The 18,708-nt window shown below is 45.2% G+C and overlaps 4 protein-coding genes across 4 annotated transcripts; 1 reads left to right on the forward strand and 3 right to left on the reverse strand.

Moving 5' to 3' along the window:
- Positions 1 to 4,579: 4,579 nt before the first annotated feature.
- On the forward strand, positions 4,580 to 6,266 carry COCMIDRAFT_41198 (uncharacterized protein; the record flags this gene model as incomplete). Its single annotated transcript, XM_007694810.1, has 5 exons — positions 4,580 to 4,595; positions 5,361 to 5,480; positions 5,524 to 5,638; positions 5,720 to 5,991; positions 6,244 to 6,266. 5 exons carry the CDS (start codon positions 4,580 to 4,582, stop codon positions 6,264 to 6,266), a joined length of 546 nt encoding a protein of 181 aa, XP_007693000.1.
- Positions 6,267 to 8,299: 2,033 nt separating this feature from the next.
- COCMIDRAFT_108716 (uncharacterized protein) lies at positions 8,300 to 9,976 on the reverse strand (the record flags this gene model as incomplete). The annotated part of the gene is made up of 2 exons (XM_007694811.1): positions 8,300 to 9,586; positions 9,638 to 9,976. The coding sequence occupies 2 exons, from the start codon at positions 9,974 to 9,976 to the stop codon at positions 8,300 to 8,302; spliced, it is 1,626 nt and encodes a 541-aa protein (XP_007693001.1).
- A 4,452-nt stretch (positions 9,977 to 14,428) lies between these two features.
- Positions 14,429 to 16,280, reverse strand: COCMIDRAFT_108726 (uncharacterized protein; the record flags this gene model as incomplete). The annotated part of the gene is made up of 5 exons (XM_007694812.1): positions 14,429 to 14,776; positions 14,832 to 15,428; positions 15,478 to 15,782; positions 15,840 to 16,001; positions 16,049 to 16,280. The coding sequence occupies 5 exons, from the start codon at positions 16,278 to 16,280 to the stop codon at positions 14,429 to 14,431; spliced, it is 1,644 nt and encodes a 547-aa protein (XP_007693002.1).
- Positions 16,281 to 16,798: 518 nt separating this feature from the next.
- On the reverse strand, positions 16,799 to 18,535 carry COCMIDRAFT_41201 (uncharacterized protein; the record flags this gene model as incomplete). The annotated part of the gene is made up of 4 exons (XM_007694813.1): positions 16,799 to 16,927; positions 16,983 to 17,992; positions 18,040 to 18,142; positions 18,206 to 18,535. 4 exons carry the CDS (start codon positions 18,533 to 18,535, stop codon positions 16,799 to 16,801), a joined length of 1,572 nt encoding a protein of 523 aa, XP_007693003.1.
- Positions 18,536 to 18,708: the final 173 nt, after the last annotated feature.

Below are 18,708 nucleotides of genomic sequence, written 5' to 3' on the forward strand. Positions count from 1 at the left end.
GTGAGTGAGACGTGTTCAAATTAGCTACTTTACCAGCTTCTAGCTCTATAGCGCGTGGGCTGCACGACTTAGCACTAGTTGCAATCGATTTCTTGGGATGGATTTGTATATAATGAGCTAAAATTACACCTATTCTGAAAAACTCGAAGTTGGTGCAATGTCTTCTAGCTATCTTACTACTAAAATTCTATATTATATCCTTTATAGTAGCTAGGCCTTACTTACTAAGGCTTTTAATATACTCTATAAGCTATTATTATTACGTAGTATTAAGAGCTTTTAGATACTTATATTTAGTCTTACGTGTTAATAAGATGCCTTAGTGCCTTTAGCTAACTATAGTTCGTAATACCCCCTACTTAGCAGTAACTCTACTATATAAGAGTTGTTCTCCTGGTTCTTACGATTCAAATTCTTTAACAGCTGAAGCAATTGGATCCATATTGGTGGAGTTATGGCGTGTTGAAGTTTGAGGCCAGTTTGGTGTTCTGGTGCGGGGTGTGCGCCAGCTGAACATGTGCGCCAGGTGCACGGACACGGTAGGACTTACTATGTTGTCGTTTAGACGTAAAGCTTTTAGTTCAACATTTACAAGTCCAGCGACGCCTTGATCGCAATTTTTAGTAGGAGCAATGTTCAATGAACCGCTAACCTTTCCACTTCCCAGTGCCTGTGGACTTGCTGATCTGACACTAAGCGACCCCCCCCCCATTTAATGCTGCGTCAAAGCCCGTTCCAGCTTCTACTGGGTGCGCAGTAACACGACCCTGGATCGTAATCTTAGCCGTAGCGGCGACGGCTGAATATTGAAGAAATTCAATAGTTAATTCGACTTCTAGGGTATTTCCCAAGATTTGCTGGCCAGAATATCTTGCGAAGACGCTAGCAAAGATAAGAAGTAGCGCTAAACACATTGCTATAGAAAGCGTAAGGATAATAAGTAGGTTTCTATATATATTAGTAAACGATAGTAGAAGTGGACGGAGACCTTACAACTATGGAGATAGACAGACTAGAAGTTGATGTCTTCTAATAGTAGAAGATAGGAGGCGAGTTCCGGTAACAATCTAGTTGAAAAAGGTCGATAGAATTGTAAAGCTGAGAAGAGTGAAACTAGAGTGCAGAGATGGTACAATATATAATTATTCAGACAACACCTAAGGTAATACAGTCGATTATCTCCTCTCGTAATCCATATTATAATGTAAAGTATCAATATCTCAACACTTTAAGGTTCCATTATAAGGTCATAAATAAAAGCTAAAATCTCTAAGAGTTCCATTACAAGGGCTATAAAATAGGCTTAAGATACTCTTCAACTCTATTTACGAGAGAATAAGCTACGGCTCTATGCTTACCCACCAACTTTCTATGATTTCGGCCTCTTTCTGTACGGCCCGATTTTATTACACGCAATAAAGAAGGTTGATCTCTTTGACGGGGATGGCGAGGTTCCAGGCCAAAAGCGTTCAGGTCAGAAGGTAATGGAAAATGTATCCTCTTGAACTCCTTCATATCGTCCACTTGCTTTAGCTGCTCTCCTTCCTGATTGTGCTGTTGTTGCCGTCACACCCCGTCCTCGTTGAGATCCAGGCTTCGCTTAAGCACTCCCTTAACTGACCCCTGGAACTCCGGTCTGACCCTGTTCGTCGGGCCCTAACCGCTGTTTGGCCACCAAGACCGCGTTCTAGCGTCCGTGATGTCATCCTCACTGCTAGACTGCAACACCCTCATCAACCTGCCCCCCCCCCTCTTTCTTCCCGATTATGATGACATAGTCGACTATAATATGACCCCTATCACCTGTGGCACCATATCCAACAATAAAGAACTGAGTGACAGCCTCCAGTAGAGCAATGGAAGGGTCCCCCGCATAAGCAAAGGACGGCGGTGGACTAGTGAATCGAGATTTTCTTTGGGCGGAGCGAGCAGTGGAGGATTTGTATCCAGCAGGGAGCTAAGTCTACTATTGGAGAGCTCACTTCCCGGACGGAGCTGAATTATGGCGAGACACTGTCAGTCTCGGCAGGCTGACCCGGACAGTATATGTCGGGGCGATGTTGGACCCTACTGATATTTCTTTGCCACTTTATCCGCAGATGGCTTGCCGTCGGTTCTGATGAGCAGTGCAATGACCGCGTTTTCAGCCCCGTTGGTGATTAGACGGACTACCTTCCCGACCTTTACGGCCTTATTGAATCCTTGGGGTATATAGCTCATTCCCTCCTGTTGCTTTTCCTGCTTAATACCGGGACCATATTGTTGATGCGGAGCCGTCACTGCCAGTTGGGGGAGCAAAGAAAGAAGAGCAGTAGTATATATTGTGTCCACTTTGGGAGGGGGGGTTGTGTGTTGAACGAAAAAACTACCACAGAATCAATTGTAGAACTTGAAAGGATATCAAGGAAGACGAAGAGTTTCTTGATGTTAAGACCAGGGTTGTAAGTGTGGAACGAATCTCGGCTTTCCACCCCTCTTTATACACAGCTCCATTCTGCCTCAACAAGTCACTGCGCATCTGATCCACTCGATGTTACCCACCAGTTCTCTCTCAGATGAATCTATCAAGATTTTCAAATTTGGTATAGGGTCCGTCTCGCAAGTAAAAGGGTTTTGTACTTACCATAGATAGTATACATCGCAGGCGTCAGGATAAGACCGCCAGCCTATTCTGAGGCTGCGACCGTGTCTCAAAAGTGCTGGGGGCTACGCGTCGATGTTTGCTCAAAAAGGTAACTTGATTCTTCAAGCAAAATCACTTGTTACGGTCAGGCGGGAAACAAGCCCGCTCTGCATTCGGACTCTCCCTGCGCCTTGTCACCCTATCCCCATGCCCCCGCCCCCTTTGCGCATCCCTCGACCTGGCCAAACAAAAACACAAAAACATGCGACAGCGAGGATTCGCCAGAGGTCACCCGACTACTAATCCGTCGGTGGACAGTTTAAGTACAATTGATCAAACGGGGAATTCCGCTCACAGCTAGTTGCTAGATTAAAAAGTTCTCATAGGTGCATCGAGCGAATTAGGCAGAAATCATGGAGGCCTTCTGTCAAACCGGCCGGTGGGGAGCTGGGGCCTATCGGGGGTGTGCCCTCACGCGCATACATGTAGACCCACACCCAATTTGACGGTCGCATTTGCAGCCTCTGAGGTTTCTTCCGACCAACAGCAATTCGCAGCAAGGAGCTTGAGGTTTGCAGATTTATTACGGGGAGACAGGTGCGCTGTGCATGGCAGTGGTGACGGTGGCGAAGCGATAGTACTAGGTACTAGTACTAGCTAAGCACGCGTCCAAACATCGTTCGCCGAAGTGAGCTCAGCTACACACGTACATGCTCAAATACGTCTATATCGAGGACTCGGCGCATTAGTCGCAACTTTACGAGGCTAGGAGGCCGCTTATAGGCTTTGTGGTCTTTTTTTCGCTCTCTTTTAGTCTCTCCTTTTCTTGTTAGGTGACTGACTGCCCAGGCAGTGGCAGATGAGGAAATTCACATCTAAACCTTTCAAGGGCGATAAATCGTCTTCTGTAGATGATATGTGGAATCAGAAAGTTTTCAAATTTATCACAGAGGAAGATGATAGGTGCTACAAGGCTTGGTAGTCTCATGCGTGAGGCAGACTTAGCAGAAACACAGCGACGAAGAGAGCAGGTTCGCGGAGCACAAAAGTATCTCACATAGACTTCTCCACTCTTCTTCCTACCATGTCACACTGAGGGCACGTTTGCTAGTAATACCATCAAGTGTAGTATCCTTTTTGCGTGTCCTCCAAACCTAACGTGACTTTACGACCCACCGCGAACGAAATGAAGCATACGTCGCGTCACTAGAAACCGAAGTCGTACGACTTCGTGCTAATAAAGCACGCTTAGAATCGGAAGTTAGGACGCTATGTGCTGAGAACAACGTGCTAGAGAGGCTCTTGACACAGCAAGGCATTCCAGTACCAGCGGAAACTCCACCCGGACGCCTCAATGACATCGCCCATCTATCTTCCAATAGTCTAGATAATTACTCAACCTCTTTCTCAGAGGCAGCAATTGACGGCGCTCACACACTATCCATAGCACAAGAAGACCCCAGCGCCAATTGAAACAACCGTCGACAATAAATCTACATCTAGCAACTATAAGCCTTACCTAGACTTAAATCACCCTCCTCAGCCATCAATTTCTCCTAATTAACCTGAAATCTATCCTTAGGCTCTCTACCTTCGTACCTCGGCTCCCCAGTTAATTCCACTTCAACACCAACTGCCAAACTCAGCACGCTGGACCTGAGAGCCCTAGGCATAGACTTTGTCCTAACCTTCGAAACCCCCTATCTCTCACACATCGACGTTAATTCCTTCTTCATCCTTACAGCACTTCCATTCATATTTCGCAGATCCAGGCATTGTCCCAATAATATCTACCGGTCACGTCCTCACCCTTCCCCTACCGGCCAGCGCCTCCACTTTTATAGCGCCTGGCGCGTCCCCTGCGCTAGCCTCTCGCAACTACTGCAGCTGTCTGCATAGATCCCCTAGCAGACGATGAAGTAACGCCAATCCAAGCCTGTGAGTTTGTGCGGCAGCATGAGGGGTTTGGAGGGTTAGATTTTCCCCACTGTGAGGTGCCCAAGGAGAAGTTAGTCGCGGCGGTGAATTGTTATAAGTTTGGGGGTGTGATATCGAAGGAGGTGCTGGAAAATAGTGTCTTGAATCATTTGTGGTGGGTTGGGTAGGAGGAAGGGAGAATAGAGAATGAATCAAGGGAGTGAAGAAAGAAGGTGCTGAAACCCATGACAGCGCGCAAGCAATGCGCAATCTGGAAACGCTTAGCAAAGACGACACTTTCATCAAATCAGCTTTCATAGAAGTGTTGACGGTGAGAGCGGGGACTGAATACCAGCGTGCACAGCAGGAATCAGTCTGCTGAAGAATCTTGCGGATAAGACATAAAACGCGTTGAGCCTGGAATAATGCGTAGGGTCTACTGGAACCGTCGAATATGCGTGGGTGTCAGTTGTCCCCCCACTTAACCTTTTTCATAATCTACCGCATTTACGTGTACACCCATCGGAGATAACATCTCCGAGTTTATTAGTCTTTTCTAGTGTCTGTATCTCTTATAGCTTCTCGGTGTCGTGAAATTAGACTCCGTTTTCTAAATACTATTATGCGTAGAATTAAGCATATATGCGTGATTTAGAGCAACATAGACGCTAATAATTATAATCTCATTCTATAGATCAACTTGCGATCAGCTTGAAGAGAGAGTATGTGCGCAGCCCTCCAGAACTCTACATTCAGGAGTCGAAGAGCATAGTCAAAGTGGCCATAATCGACACAATAAGCCGGATAAGCAAATATCCAGGTACCGCGGTTATAGATCCTGTGATTTCTATTACTAAAGACATGAGTTACGGTAGTTTCGCCTTTCTAATCAAACACTCTACTAGCACACACAGATATGCCACTTTCCTCTTCGACCTCGGTGTTCGCACAGACTAGGAAAACGGCCCAGGAAAACGGCTCAGCTACCTTTATGGAAGGAGCCAAACAGTTGGGTTGCATCATGGAAGTGGAAAAAGATGACACAACTATGTTACGCGAGAACGAACAGAATTCAACCAGTGTAGGAGGCACCTTTAGGTCTCACTAGCATTTCGACCAAGTCGGCACCCTAACACATCTCCCCAGTCGACAGATATCATTATTGGACTAGGTTTTAAGTCCCATCATTTACCCACGTTTCCCTACTGTTCGGGAGTCTCGAGTAGATGAGAGAGCATGGAAAGGGCGTTTGCTCAATGAGATTAACTTTGAGAAAGAAGGTCAAGGGCTGAAAATTGGAAAATTTGACCCAATCAAGTTTTACAGAGATGGAGGTTTTTATTTGTTGGATATGCCTGGTCATGCAATTGGACATATTTCGGCTCTTGCAAGGACTACCATTGATCCCCCGACCTTTATGTTCATGGATGGGGATATCGCACACCACGGCGGTAATTTTTGGCCAACTGAATACGTACCCTTGCCTAGAGAAATCAATCGACACTCATTCAAGCATGCTCTCTCGCATCTACCACCAAAATGGCCTGGTGAGCTATTTCTCTCAATCCAACCCAAAAATAGTAGCAATCAGTCGTCCTTTGATCCGAATCCAGCCGAAGGAGGGTGGCATTTATCAGTTACGGAAGCAACACGCAGTATCTAGAGAATTCTCGAGTACGATGCATACGATAACATCTTTCTAGTTATTGTCCATGAAATAGCTTAATTTGTGTCGTGATTGTCTTTCCAAAACCAGTAAATGACTGGCGAAACATGGGATATAAGGATTCAAGTCAATAGGGTCTCCCTGGAGATTTTGTTGGAGCAACCAGTCATTGTGAATGAGGCATTTTTAGGAGTAGATAGTACGGAAACCTGAGTATCGAATTTTCTCTGTGCTTGCACAATTCTCATTTGTCGTCGTGTTTTTGTCTAGGAGAATGTTATCAGCTTAGCGAAAAAGGATTTATTCTCTCACTCCTAAATCCTGGTGTCGATGTAGTAGGAAGTAGAAAACGAAGATTTAGAGGTTTCGTGTCAATCTAATTGTCAGCGTTCACTAGTGCCTTCTCATCATATCGGTATCCCTACAGTTTCGATGAGCTAACTACTTTGCGCACTTCTTTCATCCCATTGACCGTCAGTCCAACGCCACTTGGAACGATGTCCTTTACTAAAGGTTTCCGTTTGATTGTGCCAAGGATGGCAAACATGTCCTGAGCTGCGGCCTAAATAATCACAATCTTCGCTATGGAACTTTTTTTTGCTATGCGAACTTCCGGTTTCGCTTGGAGATGTCTTTTTTAGCATCTAAATTCTTTCCCTGGAATTTGAAAAATAGGAAGCTGGCCGTAAGATACATTCGATGGATATAAATTGGACTTAACATAGTGCAATGACGACAGCAGACGTCCTGAAAATCTTCTATCAAATTGTAAAGTAAGTCATGTATCAAAGCCATGTGCAAGAAAACTGAAAGCTACATAGGTTATGCTAAGGCCCCAGAAAATATGAGCGATAACGGCCATGATATAAAGCTCGACATGGTAGCAATAAGAGTCAAGTTCAGGCTTAAGTTTTATTAAATGCGCAGCAGTGATAAGATAGGAGAGATAGACGAATAATATAGTCAACTTATAGCTATAGAAGAGCTTTACTATACTATAAGTCTTCATTATAACTATAGTTTATAATACTACTATCTTATTATAACTATAGCTTCCTATTCTACTACCTTTATTACAACTATATTTTAGCTATTATATCTAATAAGTATATACCTATTAAGAGGTTTTTAGTAGTATTACTAATATATTATACTTTAACTATAAGGTTATATTTGTTAATACCTAATTACGGTAGGTTAGGGTGTGGTCTACTATTCTTTTCTAAGATAATTGATTTAATACGCTACATAGCAAATAGATAGAAAAAGGTCAAGTAATGCTAAAGCTATAAACCCTATTGATGAGTAAGTGGTCTTCGTGAATCTCGCACGGGAAGCTATCGGCTCGAATAGTATCTATCTCAACAACTATGGAAGACTCACAATAACAAGCCTTTGTATATCACGTAGCATCAGCTATACCTTATTTCTGTGGCAGATTGGAGGTATATCTCCATTGGTGTTAGTCCGGATCCATGTCTCAAATCCATCAGATTTCGCAACTATATTCCTAATCATCGGCAGCGGTAGGATATGCAAGAACCCTGCCAGAATTAGTGGCCTGCGTTATAGTGTAATCGTCGCTCTTTGCTTTGTTCGCGTATCATACTTTTTCTCAGCCCCAGGCCTGGGTCGTCAGAGATGATAAACGTATGCTCAAGCTCAAGTTCTCTTCAACTATCATTAGTGGTGACAGTACTTATGCTTGAAATAATGACAGCTAGATCCTAAATCACACGATTGGATATCTAAAACTAGACGCTCTGAAACGAAGAGGCAGACTAAGAGTTACAACCATGCATGCTGTAATATAGGGAGATGTGCAATGGAGTAACTGGATCCGACCAATTGGTGTATTTTTATTCTCATATAATTAAGCATTATTTTATTACCCTGCATCCTTTATCAGAGGTACATCCTTCTCTTCGTCGCTATTAGCGCCTTCCTTGCACCATCAGTCAGTACGAAACATATCGCTTCTTCGTAAGAACTCTGACTGTTATTTTCAAAGTTATAGATGTACATCTATATCTTTACATAAGGTATTTAACCAGGAATTTAGAGTTTGATCAGAGGTCCATAGCTAGTAAGTTTTACTCATACAATAATTTGCAACTCCAACTACTTGCCGCATCTACATCTCCGCTTCCATCGTATTTAGCCTGCTTTGGATACATGCACAACGGACGCTGCCTCATTATCCCTGTCTGGGTAGCCTCGTTCACATACTTTGTGCCAATGACAAAATCCGGCCCCTTGCCCTCCTCAACCCACCTCATCATTGCGAGCATAGCGTCGTGATCAGCATCCTCGAATCCAGGTACACTGTATACTGTAGGACCCAACGCTGCAGCTTGGTTGGCGCCTGCAAAGTACCACGGCGCATTAACTGTGGGGAAGGTGCCTGAGCAATGGCCCATACCCGGCACAAGGAAGAAGCGGAAGAAGTCATCAACCTCAAGCCCACGTGGCTTGAGTTCACGAACTACTTGGTTGTAGAAGTATGTTGCTGAACCTGTGGGTATCAGGCCGTCACTCATGCCGTGATATGCCAGGATCTTGCCGCCCCTGGCATGGAAAGCTGAGAGATCAAACTTGACAGTTGCGTTTCCAGGATTTTTGGCATCGGCGAGACGCTGGATACTTTCGTTGTAGTCGTACGGCGACCAATCTGCGCCAAAATTCAGAAAGTAGCGGACGTAGTCGGTGCCGAGTGGATTTGGTAGGTCGCTAGAAAGGAGTGCCCATTGAGGTTCGCTTCCGTAGTAGAGATGCGGGAAGGTAAACGTTTGATTCTCACTCCAAGAGTCCGAGTATATCTTTGTCAAGGTTGACAGTTGAGGGGCAGTAAGACAACCGGTGGCACTAGTGTTTTTGATGTTCTGACCACATAAGAGCTCTTCTGGACGGAAATTGCAACCTTGCGGGTCTGAGATGATAGTATCTTTGACGCCATCTTGGACATCGCACTGCTTCATCACCTCTTCACCGATAGCAGTGAACTTAGAAGGCGGTATGTGATAATCAGCTGTGGTTGGCAAATTGTACATCGCCAATTTGATCGTCCACGGTTGCAGGTGGGTTGTCCACCAAGCAGGGGCACCTGCGATAATACCGTCAAAGTCCTCAGGGTATTGCTCAGCTTCTTTGAGACCCTGTCGGCCTCCAGTTGAGCAGCCGGCATAGTAATTGTACGAGATTTCTTTTGAGTAATAGGCAGAGACAATCAACTTAGCTGTCACTACCGACCCGTGCATAGCAAGATGTCCCCAATTCTCAATCTTTTCTGGTTGTTGGTATGCCCAGGATCCGTCTCCCGAGGATGAATTATGGCCAGTGTCTGTTGACATGGTCGCAAACCCATAACGACTGCCAGGTCCCTGTGCAATGGTTAGCAAAAGTGTTCTTATACATAGAAACTCCAGTCCCACCATATCTTCCCAATTGATACCTCCCCCAAACCCTCCATTACCAATTGCTAAAAATCGATCATTCCATGACTCTGGTAGGAATAGTCCAAACCCATAAGTAGTATTACCGATCGACTGCACTTGTACAGAAACAGCACAGAGAGCTGGAAGTCCAACTGGGTTTGTTGGATAACTAGTGTCACCCGGGGGCACCTGTAGGGTTGAATTTTCCTGGAGTGGATATGCCCAATTTACGCTAGCATTCGCAGAGAGCACAGACTGGATGCTGGATGGCGAGCAGTCAAGAGCCTGCGTCGCTCCGAACAGAACACCATAGCTAAACAGGCTGTTCCACTGCATGTTGAAACGTCTTTTTATCATCAAAGAAAGAAATTTCGTAGCAAAATCAAATAAATTGAACCAGAGATGCGCCATTCTTAAATAGTAATTCCCCAGCCTTGTTTGACCTCTGCCTTGCTAGTCTATTCTATATTACGCGTTCTTAGCCGGTCGCCCCACGCTCCACATCTTGGCAACTTTTGTGCTAGGATTGTTGCGATTTTCGAATGATCTGCTAGGAGTTTTCTACTTAGGGGTAGCCAGTCACCGGTACATACTAGTTCCAACCCCACAATTGTGGGGAAGCAGTCTCCCATCAGGACTCTACCTGCCTGTTCGCGTCTGGTCTAACTCCACTCGAGTCTTAAACGCATCAATAATGCTTTAATAATTTTCTATCACCAAGCTAGAAAAGCCGAGGCTAGTGAGTCCTTATCGTGAGTCCGCAGGGTAGCTTCGACAAAAATCAGAAGCCAAAGTAAACATATCACGACAATTGCTAACCAACTACAGCTTTCATTCCACCTCTCGTTAATTACTCTCCGAGAGAAATTTTCTTTGTATATGTAGTCCCTGCTAGAGCGATCGTGAAATCCAATACTAACAAAGCTACGATGTAAGTTGCTATACCTCGCTATTCTCTTTCCACCGAACTTGCTACTACGCCGTTCCTGATTTTCTGGACTATTGACCATGATCATCCTCTAGCGTATCGTGTCAATCCCAAGGAAATCACCAAAATTTGACGAGAATTCAAACAAACCAGAGTCCTGGGTCCACCATAAGGTGTGTACGGGACCTATATCTAGTGTGTTAGTAAGACTTTCTCATATATTAACAGTTATAGGACTTGTCTCTTGTGTCTGAGTCATTGCATTCACCAGCTTCATTATCTTCTGTTTGAAGAACTTTTCTCCAAGTCCAAAGTCAATCGTAAACCACGCTCATGCTCGTTTTACTTTGCATTTGTTTCAATCGGAGGTCGCTTACAGTGACTCCGCCGACAACCGACGGATCAGGCGCTGCACAAAATTAGCTGATAACGTCGCCAAGTCGCGCAGGTAGGTCAATGTTCACTACTCTCATTTTCCGCAATGCGCCAATATAAGCTCCCAGAAGCTTTGTCCGAGAGTTAACATCCAGTATGGTTTTGAACAAGCCGTTGATAGGGATCTTGAGAATGATGAATGCTGCGCATACGAATACCTTCTAGCTGGAGAATGGGCAATAGTGGAGAAAGCCACCTATAATCTTAATATCAAAGTCAAGGCCCAGATCCACAAGTGAAGATACTGTCAGATACAGACGGATGATATGATCATGGTAGTCTTTGGTGGTATCTTTAACACAATTAAAATGCGTGTAGATATGGCTTTTCTGCAGCTAGATGCAAATCCTTGAAACCTGGGGCTTGTTATCTTCTGTTTCTATACAGTATAACGTCAAAGTTAGAGACTTACCTGACGCATCTTTCTCCTCGCACTCCAATCCAGTAAATTCAGCGTTGAGAAGGCGATACATAGCCCCTTCTTTCCCGTAAGGCTGCTGTTTGATCGATGTCAAGCATGGGCGACCCAAGATATCATGATACACGATGCTGAAAGTGTTTTATACGAAGGTGCGATCCATATGGGAAAGGAGAGTTTTGAAATTAGCTAGTGTTGAGCGTTGGTGGCGCTGCCAGGCCACAGTCATGTGTTTGGATAAGAAGCGGCAGACCACAGCCAAAACTCACGCTCATAATAACAATTCAGTACATGTGCACACAACAGTGTTGCGAGCCAAGGAGCGTCAACTAACCTCTGGGCTACAACATTACAAAATGCCCAAGTCTGCGTCCATTAGGTGAATTCCAAATCATTGAGCGTTTTTGGTCCTTTTGTAGCGTCTTGTGTATGATTAGCTCGGTAGAGACCCATTTGCCTTGCAACCTGTAGCATAAGGCCTAGAAACATAAAAGGAGGGTATGAAGTACTACTACTCGTTGGAAATGGTCAGTTGAATAGTAAAGTAAGGGCCTGAACTGTCGGTAGATTTTGAGAGACCGACCTTAAAGTTCTCCATGTCAAATCTGTGACGGTCCGAGTGAGCTTTGGTAGTAGCGTTGGCTGACAAACCAAGTGTCGGGATGCAACTGAGATAATGGTCCAAAATGAAAGCTCAGAACCCTCAAATTGCTCATGAGGAGACTTTGCTGCATGAATGAGAGGCATAAAAGGGTAACAATGCGTTGTAAGGCTATTGGTAGATGGAGAACGGTTTCATTTAGGTCCCGCTGCCGCTGACGGGCGACTAAGGCACGACATAGCTTACATATTGAAAAGACCTTCAATCTCATCCAATGACAATACTTTGTTTCCAGGCGCTCTGGGGCGGGCTGCTGCGGTCCAGGAGGATTCACGGGACGTTGACACATCAATGCTTGGCCTAGTCGTGAGACCTAGTACATGCGAACCAGGTCCAACTGTTCTTTCAGCACTTTCCACCGAGGGGCTTGAGGGCAAATATGCTGAATAGGTGACTGATGAGGGGGCAAAGCACATAGGTAACGTGTCATTCGTCGAGATCGAGAGTGGTGTTGCCGAAAATATCTACCAATTTCTCATCGTAGGCGCACCAGATGCGTGTAGACCAGGCTGCAATTGTTACGCAACTCTCGAACCTCCTTTTCTAAACCGGTCAAGCGTCTGCGCTTTTCTGTTCTTCGAAAACCCTCGTCAATTTTACATTTGATGCCGAGACGGGAACATCGGCCACATGTTGCGATTGCCATCGCTTCGTCACTAGCAAGATCATAGTGAAGCTTTTGTTGTTTGCATGTATTGCAGGCTCTCCTCCGATCAGAAATCTTACTAGCATTGTTGGGAATAGTCTGTATAGCTGCAGAGTCTATGTTGCTACCTTGCACGACAGGTGGTGGTGTAGAGGGACGCAGGTCGTATCGCACTTATATATAAGCGCTAGCCTTCTATTACATGGTGTATACGTAAAAGTGAAACAAAGGCTCAAGGTACGCAAAGGCAAGCCCCACTTGATAATTTTAAGCACTACTTTGGTCTCGTAGGCAATCAGTTCAACGTTGCAGTATCGAGCCTCAATGTTGGCTACATGCTTGCACAGCTACCATCCAACATGATCCTGATTTGAGTCAGACCCAGCATCTACCTCACATTCTGTGTCGTGGTCTAGTCTTACATGTCAGCAGCATCGGCAGGTGTTCGAAAGTTCTCAGGGCTTATCGCAGTCCGTTTTTTGTCGGGGACCGTAGAGGCCCCGTTCCCCATGGCGTGAATCTTTGAGACCTGCAAGTTTGAATCATATCGACATTAACTTCTCTTATATGATATGATTTCTTTACTCTCTTGGTAGTATACTCGCAAGAGGTTTGCTCTACGCACTGCTATTCTGTACTCTGGACTAATATCAGCAACGGCCTTCTCCGGCCTTATCTCTGCTGGTATATTCGACGGTTTAAGTGATGTGTAGGGACTTCACGGATGGCAGCGGTCGTTCATAATAAAGGGTACAAGTAGCATTGTAGCCGTTATTATCGTATTTGTCTTGCTATCAGACTTTCCAGATGCTAAGACGGGAAGAGCAAGATGGCTGCTCAATGATGACGAGTTTGAACTTGCACAACAGCGGATCACTCTTGATCGTGTATTACTTCCAGAGACTGACCGGTCGGTCTGACATGGACTGAGTCTTGCGGCCAAAGACATTCGCAGTGGATCTTCGTAAGTGATGCCATGGCTGCAGGCATGTTCGAGTATAGCGACTGAATACTCATTTGATGTAAAGGTCATCATGTTATGTACTAGTCATACCATATAAGGATTTAATAATTTCTTTCCAATGTAAGCATGCATCATGCATAGCAACCTTCAAGATCGCACGAAGAACATTCCGGTATCATCAAGTCTACGAACTTTGATTCAGGAACGACTACTCCACCTCTGAAGGCGTCTTATCTTTTCGGCGCCATCGTATCTTTTATGGCCGCCTACTCCAGTGATCGCTTCAACGAGTGAGGCTGCCACATTAGCATAATTATGCTAGTAGCTATTACTGGGTTTGCAATATCTGCTGGGACATTTAACAAGCCTGCTTGCTGTTTCGTTTCCTTTCTTCATTGCGCAGGGGCTTTTTCTGCCAATGCTGTTGTCTACTCCTGTGCTGCAGGTGCACTAAATCAAACTCCAGAGAAGCGCGCATGCGCAACAGCAATCATCAATCTACTCTCTCTGCTCGGCAACATCTGCAGTCCGAGCTTTTTTCCGTCTGAAGATAAGCCGTGCTATGTTATGGCCGTGTTGCTTATGACGGCGTTTTCAGCACTGAGCATTGTAGTTTCGCTGCTTATGAAATACCTCCTCAGAAATAAGAACAGAACACTACTAGTAGACGCAGAGCAGACTAAAGAAGATATTAAGTTTCGTACAACGTAAAGCAAATTATAATGAAACTCTAATTCTAGGCCCAATCGCTCCAATGAGTGTTTTCTCGGTAAGAGTACTCTTTACTAAATACATTCGCTTTCTGCGGACCTTCAACCTCGAGAAGGTAGCCCGGGGCACACATATCAAAGGAGACTTTCGGTTGGACCGAGTAAAAGTGGTCATACTTCTCGTTCATAGCATCTCCCAGTGTGTTCACATTGCCTTGGGGATGCAAGGTTTTCCACGGTTTTACACATACCTCACCCTTGCATGATTTGAGCACCATAGTGAGTGCATCAAGTCGCGGTTGTAAAGCATCAATCTTGAATATCCCAACTGAGCTATTGGATCCCCATAGATTGTGCATCTGGTGAAGATCGGTCTGGTCACAGTCAGAATCAGGTACAGCATCCAGGGACAGACACGGGATGACTAACCTTCATGTCATAGAGCTCATGTTCATTAGTGCACCATACAGTATATGATATGTCATACTCAGGCGATACAATGCGTAAGCTCTTATACGTATTATTCGGTAGCTTAGCATTGCCGCTGTAAAGTCCCTCGCCGAGGCTTGGACCCCAGAACTCCACATTGACATGCTCAATTTTGGCGTCGTCATTGTCCGCAGCACTGGTAGGCATGGGTGTCCCATCAAACTGCTTTCGCAGGGGAACTTTTGCGAGTTTAAGTATTGTAGGCGCAATATCGGTGTGAGTGGTCGGGAGCTCAATAGTAAGACCTTTAGGTAGACCCGGTCCACGAATAAACATAGGCACACTGATATCTTCTTCATATGCGGAGCATTTGCCTGGACTGAGTCGGTGTTGACCAATATGGAAGCCATTATCTGCAGTGTAGAAGATGAATGTATTTTCCAAGACATTCATAGCTTCGAGTTTGTTCACCACTGCCTCGATAAGATCATCAACCGATGCGAGCGCTGCAAGACGGAGCCGATAGAACTCGTCGTTATATGCAAGAACGGTGTCGTTTAATTTTGGTAATCCTTTCACGTAACTCGCACCACTTGCCTGCATCTACGTTTTAGCAATAGCTCTTATAGATTTCGGTACTGCTTACCATTTCGGGGTTGAAATTCGATGTGCGTGGTACCTTGACCCCATGGTAGAGGTCCTTGTATCGCTCCGCAGGCACTGGTGGGTTAAAAACAGCCTTGCCATTTTCAAAGGTGGTTTCCGAGTGAGGAGCGATCGGCATAACTCCAAGAAAAAATGGCGCATGTGATTTTGCTGCCTCTTCGAGGAATTCGATAGATTTATTAGTAATAAGGTCTGTGCTGTATTGCCCTGGATAATTCTTTGGGGGTTCTCTATTACGCTGCATTGTTGCGTTGTTGTAGACGTATGTCCCTGGGTCGATCAAGACTAAGAGGGCTCAGCATAAAATTGAAAAAAAAAATAAGAAAGAGAGCTTGAACGCACAATCGGATCCATTCCAAGCGTTTGGATATGGGTTGTTATAAGTTGACACAGAATGAGAATTCATCAACTTTCCAGTATAGTAGGTGTTGTACCCTGCTTCCTGGAGCCAAACAGGCAAGTAATTATCATTAAATCCCCGCTCTATGAATTTCGAATAGCCACCTGCATTGACGGTTAGGTATATCATAACAGTGAAGAGATCAGTTTACCAAAAGGTGGGGAGACATCTGTAACATTGGTGTTGTGCCCCGCCATGCCCGTCCATAACGAAACTCGTGAAGGACAACATATAGACATTGTTACGAAGTGGTTGTTGTACGTGACTCCCTGGGAAGAAAAGTGTTTTCGGATTGCGGGTTGGTAGTCTAACGAATTCATTTGTAGATCTTGGTCGTCCGTCATTATGAAGACAAAATTCGGCCTCTTTCCTGGCTGCAGCATGTTTGGCGCGTTTGACGAACCACTAGTTGTGCGACCTTGGCACAGCAAGCATTGAGGAGAACCCCGAGAATTGGACAGCGCGCCATAAAGGAGTAGACTACTTGCAATTAGTAGAGAAGCAAGATTAAAGGCCATTCTTGGTCGGTAATAATGGTAGCGAGGAACCTGTGAATACACTATCAATAAGTCAGTGCGCTTTTTTCTTAAGTATTCTGCAGGAACCAGTTCATGACGTGATTTTAGCGCATGTGAGCGAATACAGACCCACAAAGATAGGATTTTACAATACCTATCTCCTAGCCGAAGTATTTTGAAATGCGATAAGTGAAGATCTTTACTTGATGTTGAAATGGTGCCGATGTTCCTTAGCCGATGTGGTTCGTTTTGGTGGGCTAACCCGCTTGGTCGAGTAGTCTCACCGATCGACAGCAAGAGTCACACTTCAGCTAGAGTATAGGCGGAGAAATCTTCCATAGCTCAATAGGTGAAGCTTATATATAGATAAATATAGTGCTTTTTTACGAAATTGTGAAACCGTTATACCCACTCGCTGCCGTTTCGTTGATAATCTTGTAATAACTCGGCACTCCACCGAGGTAGATCAATGGCTCCCTGGTCTTCCCTGGAACGTTGGTACCCATATACCACTACCATGACGTTAGTCTATCTCCATTTAGTGAGTGTAATCTCTCTTCAACTCACAGAATCTACGCTCGGTAGTAAGGATGCGTTCGCAAGCTTCCATACAAGCTCCTTCCATGCATCTTCACTCATCTCCTGTGCTTGGATCTTGCGGAGCGAATTTCGCTTCACGTAGTTGATCATTTGTAAAATCCAGTTGCCCTGAAGTTCAGCACATGTTGGTCCATTGCAAAAGGCAGTTGGTGCTTGCGGGCCGTATGTAAAGAACATATTGGGGAAGCCTGCCACTGCCATGCCGAGATACGTCTTTGTGCCATCTTTCCAGTGCTCACTCAAGCTTTCGCCCGACGAGCCGCGGATATCAATTTGTTTCAGCCCTCCTGTGATTGCGTCGTATCCTGTCGCGCTGATGATGTAGTCAAACTCATACTCATTATCAATGGTTTTGACCCCGATCTCAGTGATTTCCTGGATCGGCGTACCCTTGTCACTCACGTCAACCAAAGAGACGTTCATTTTGTTGTACATTTCAAAGTACTCATTCTCCAACGATATACGTTTACATCCGAAGGGGTACGGTTGTTCCATAGGTGCAAGAATGTCCGCAACCTTGGGTGAATTTATCTTGGCTCGTGTCTTGTCGCGCCAGAAGTTGTATGCTTCACGGTTGGCTTCTTGGGTGAAAATCATATCACTGTATGTTGCAAGCCAGAACTTGAAGTCCCCTTGTTTCCATAATTCCTCGTATGTTTTGAGTCGTCGTTCTGGTGTATCGTCAAAGGTTGAGCGTGGAAGGAAATTGAAAGAGAAACCTGAGAAGCTACCTGACCGTTCAGCAAAGAGTTTCGGATAATCAGGCTTAGGAATTGCTTGCTGGGGAGGCTCGTAGTCCACTTGTCCCATTGGCAACGACATGTTCAGCGTCCGTTGAAACACAGTAAGATGGCCCGCAACCTTGCTTAGCTCTTGGGCCAATTGGATGCCAGTTGATCCAGTACCGACAATAGCTACCTTTTTATCCCGAAAGTCAGGCTCTTCATAAGGCCAATTCGATGGGTGTAAGAAAGTTCCTAATCAGTGTTTAGTAGGCATCATAGAGACAGCTACGCATTCTAACCTTTGAAAGACTCGATTCCTTTCCAGTTGGGAACATACCGCTTCGCTGCAAAGCCGGTGTTCAGCAGTAGGAACTTCACCTTATAAGTCACCCCGGTATCAGTCTTCACAATTCATTTTGCATCATTGTCACTCCAAGCAGCTGACGACACAAAGCTATTGAACACCGTATCCTTCCTCAGGTCCCATACCTTGGCCACATATTGGAAGTAGGCACGGAGTTCCTCGCTGCCTGGAAAGCGTTGCTTCCATGTCCATCCCTGCCATAATGCTGGATCGGAGAATTCATAGTGGGGGATGGCACTGTCGACGCGTGCACCGGGATACCGGTTCCAGTACCAAATACCTCCGTAATCTGATCCGCGTTCCACAAGCTTGACACTGTAGCCAGCATCGCGCAGCATCTTAAGCTGGTATACACCGCCGAAACCTGCACCAACGATCAAAGAGTCATGCTCTTTGAACGAAGCATCATGGTTGATTTGAGACGGATTCATGTTGTGTCGCACCGCTTTGCGATACATGAGTCGGATCGGATTATGAGGGGGTAGAGTAGATATTATCGCTTTTCTCGCCAGAGGATGACAAGGAGAGGTCCCATTGATTAGGAGGGAAATCATGAATTTATCCTCGGGAAGTGGGCGCCTTGGTTACCTCAGTTTATTGAGTA

This window comes from Bipolaris oryzae (assembly GCF_000523455.1).
Source record: "Bipolaris oryzae ATCC 44560 unplaced genomic scaffold scaffold_244, whole genome shotgun sequence".
Lineage (NCBI taxonomy): Eukaryota > Fungi > Ascomycota > Dothideomycetes > Pleosporales > Pleosporaceae > Bipolaris > Bipolaris oryzae.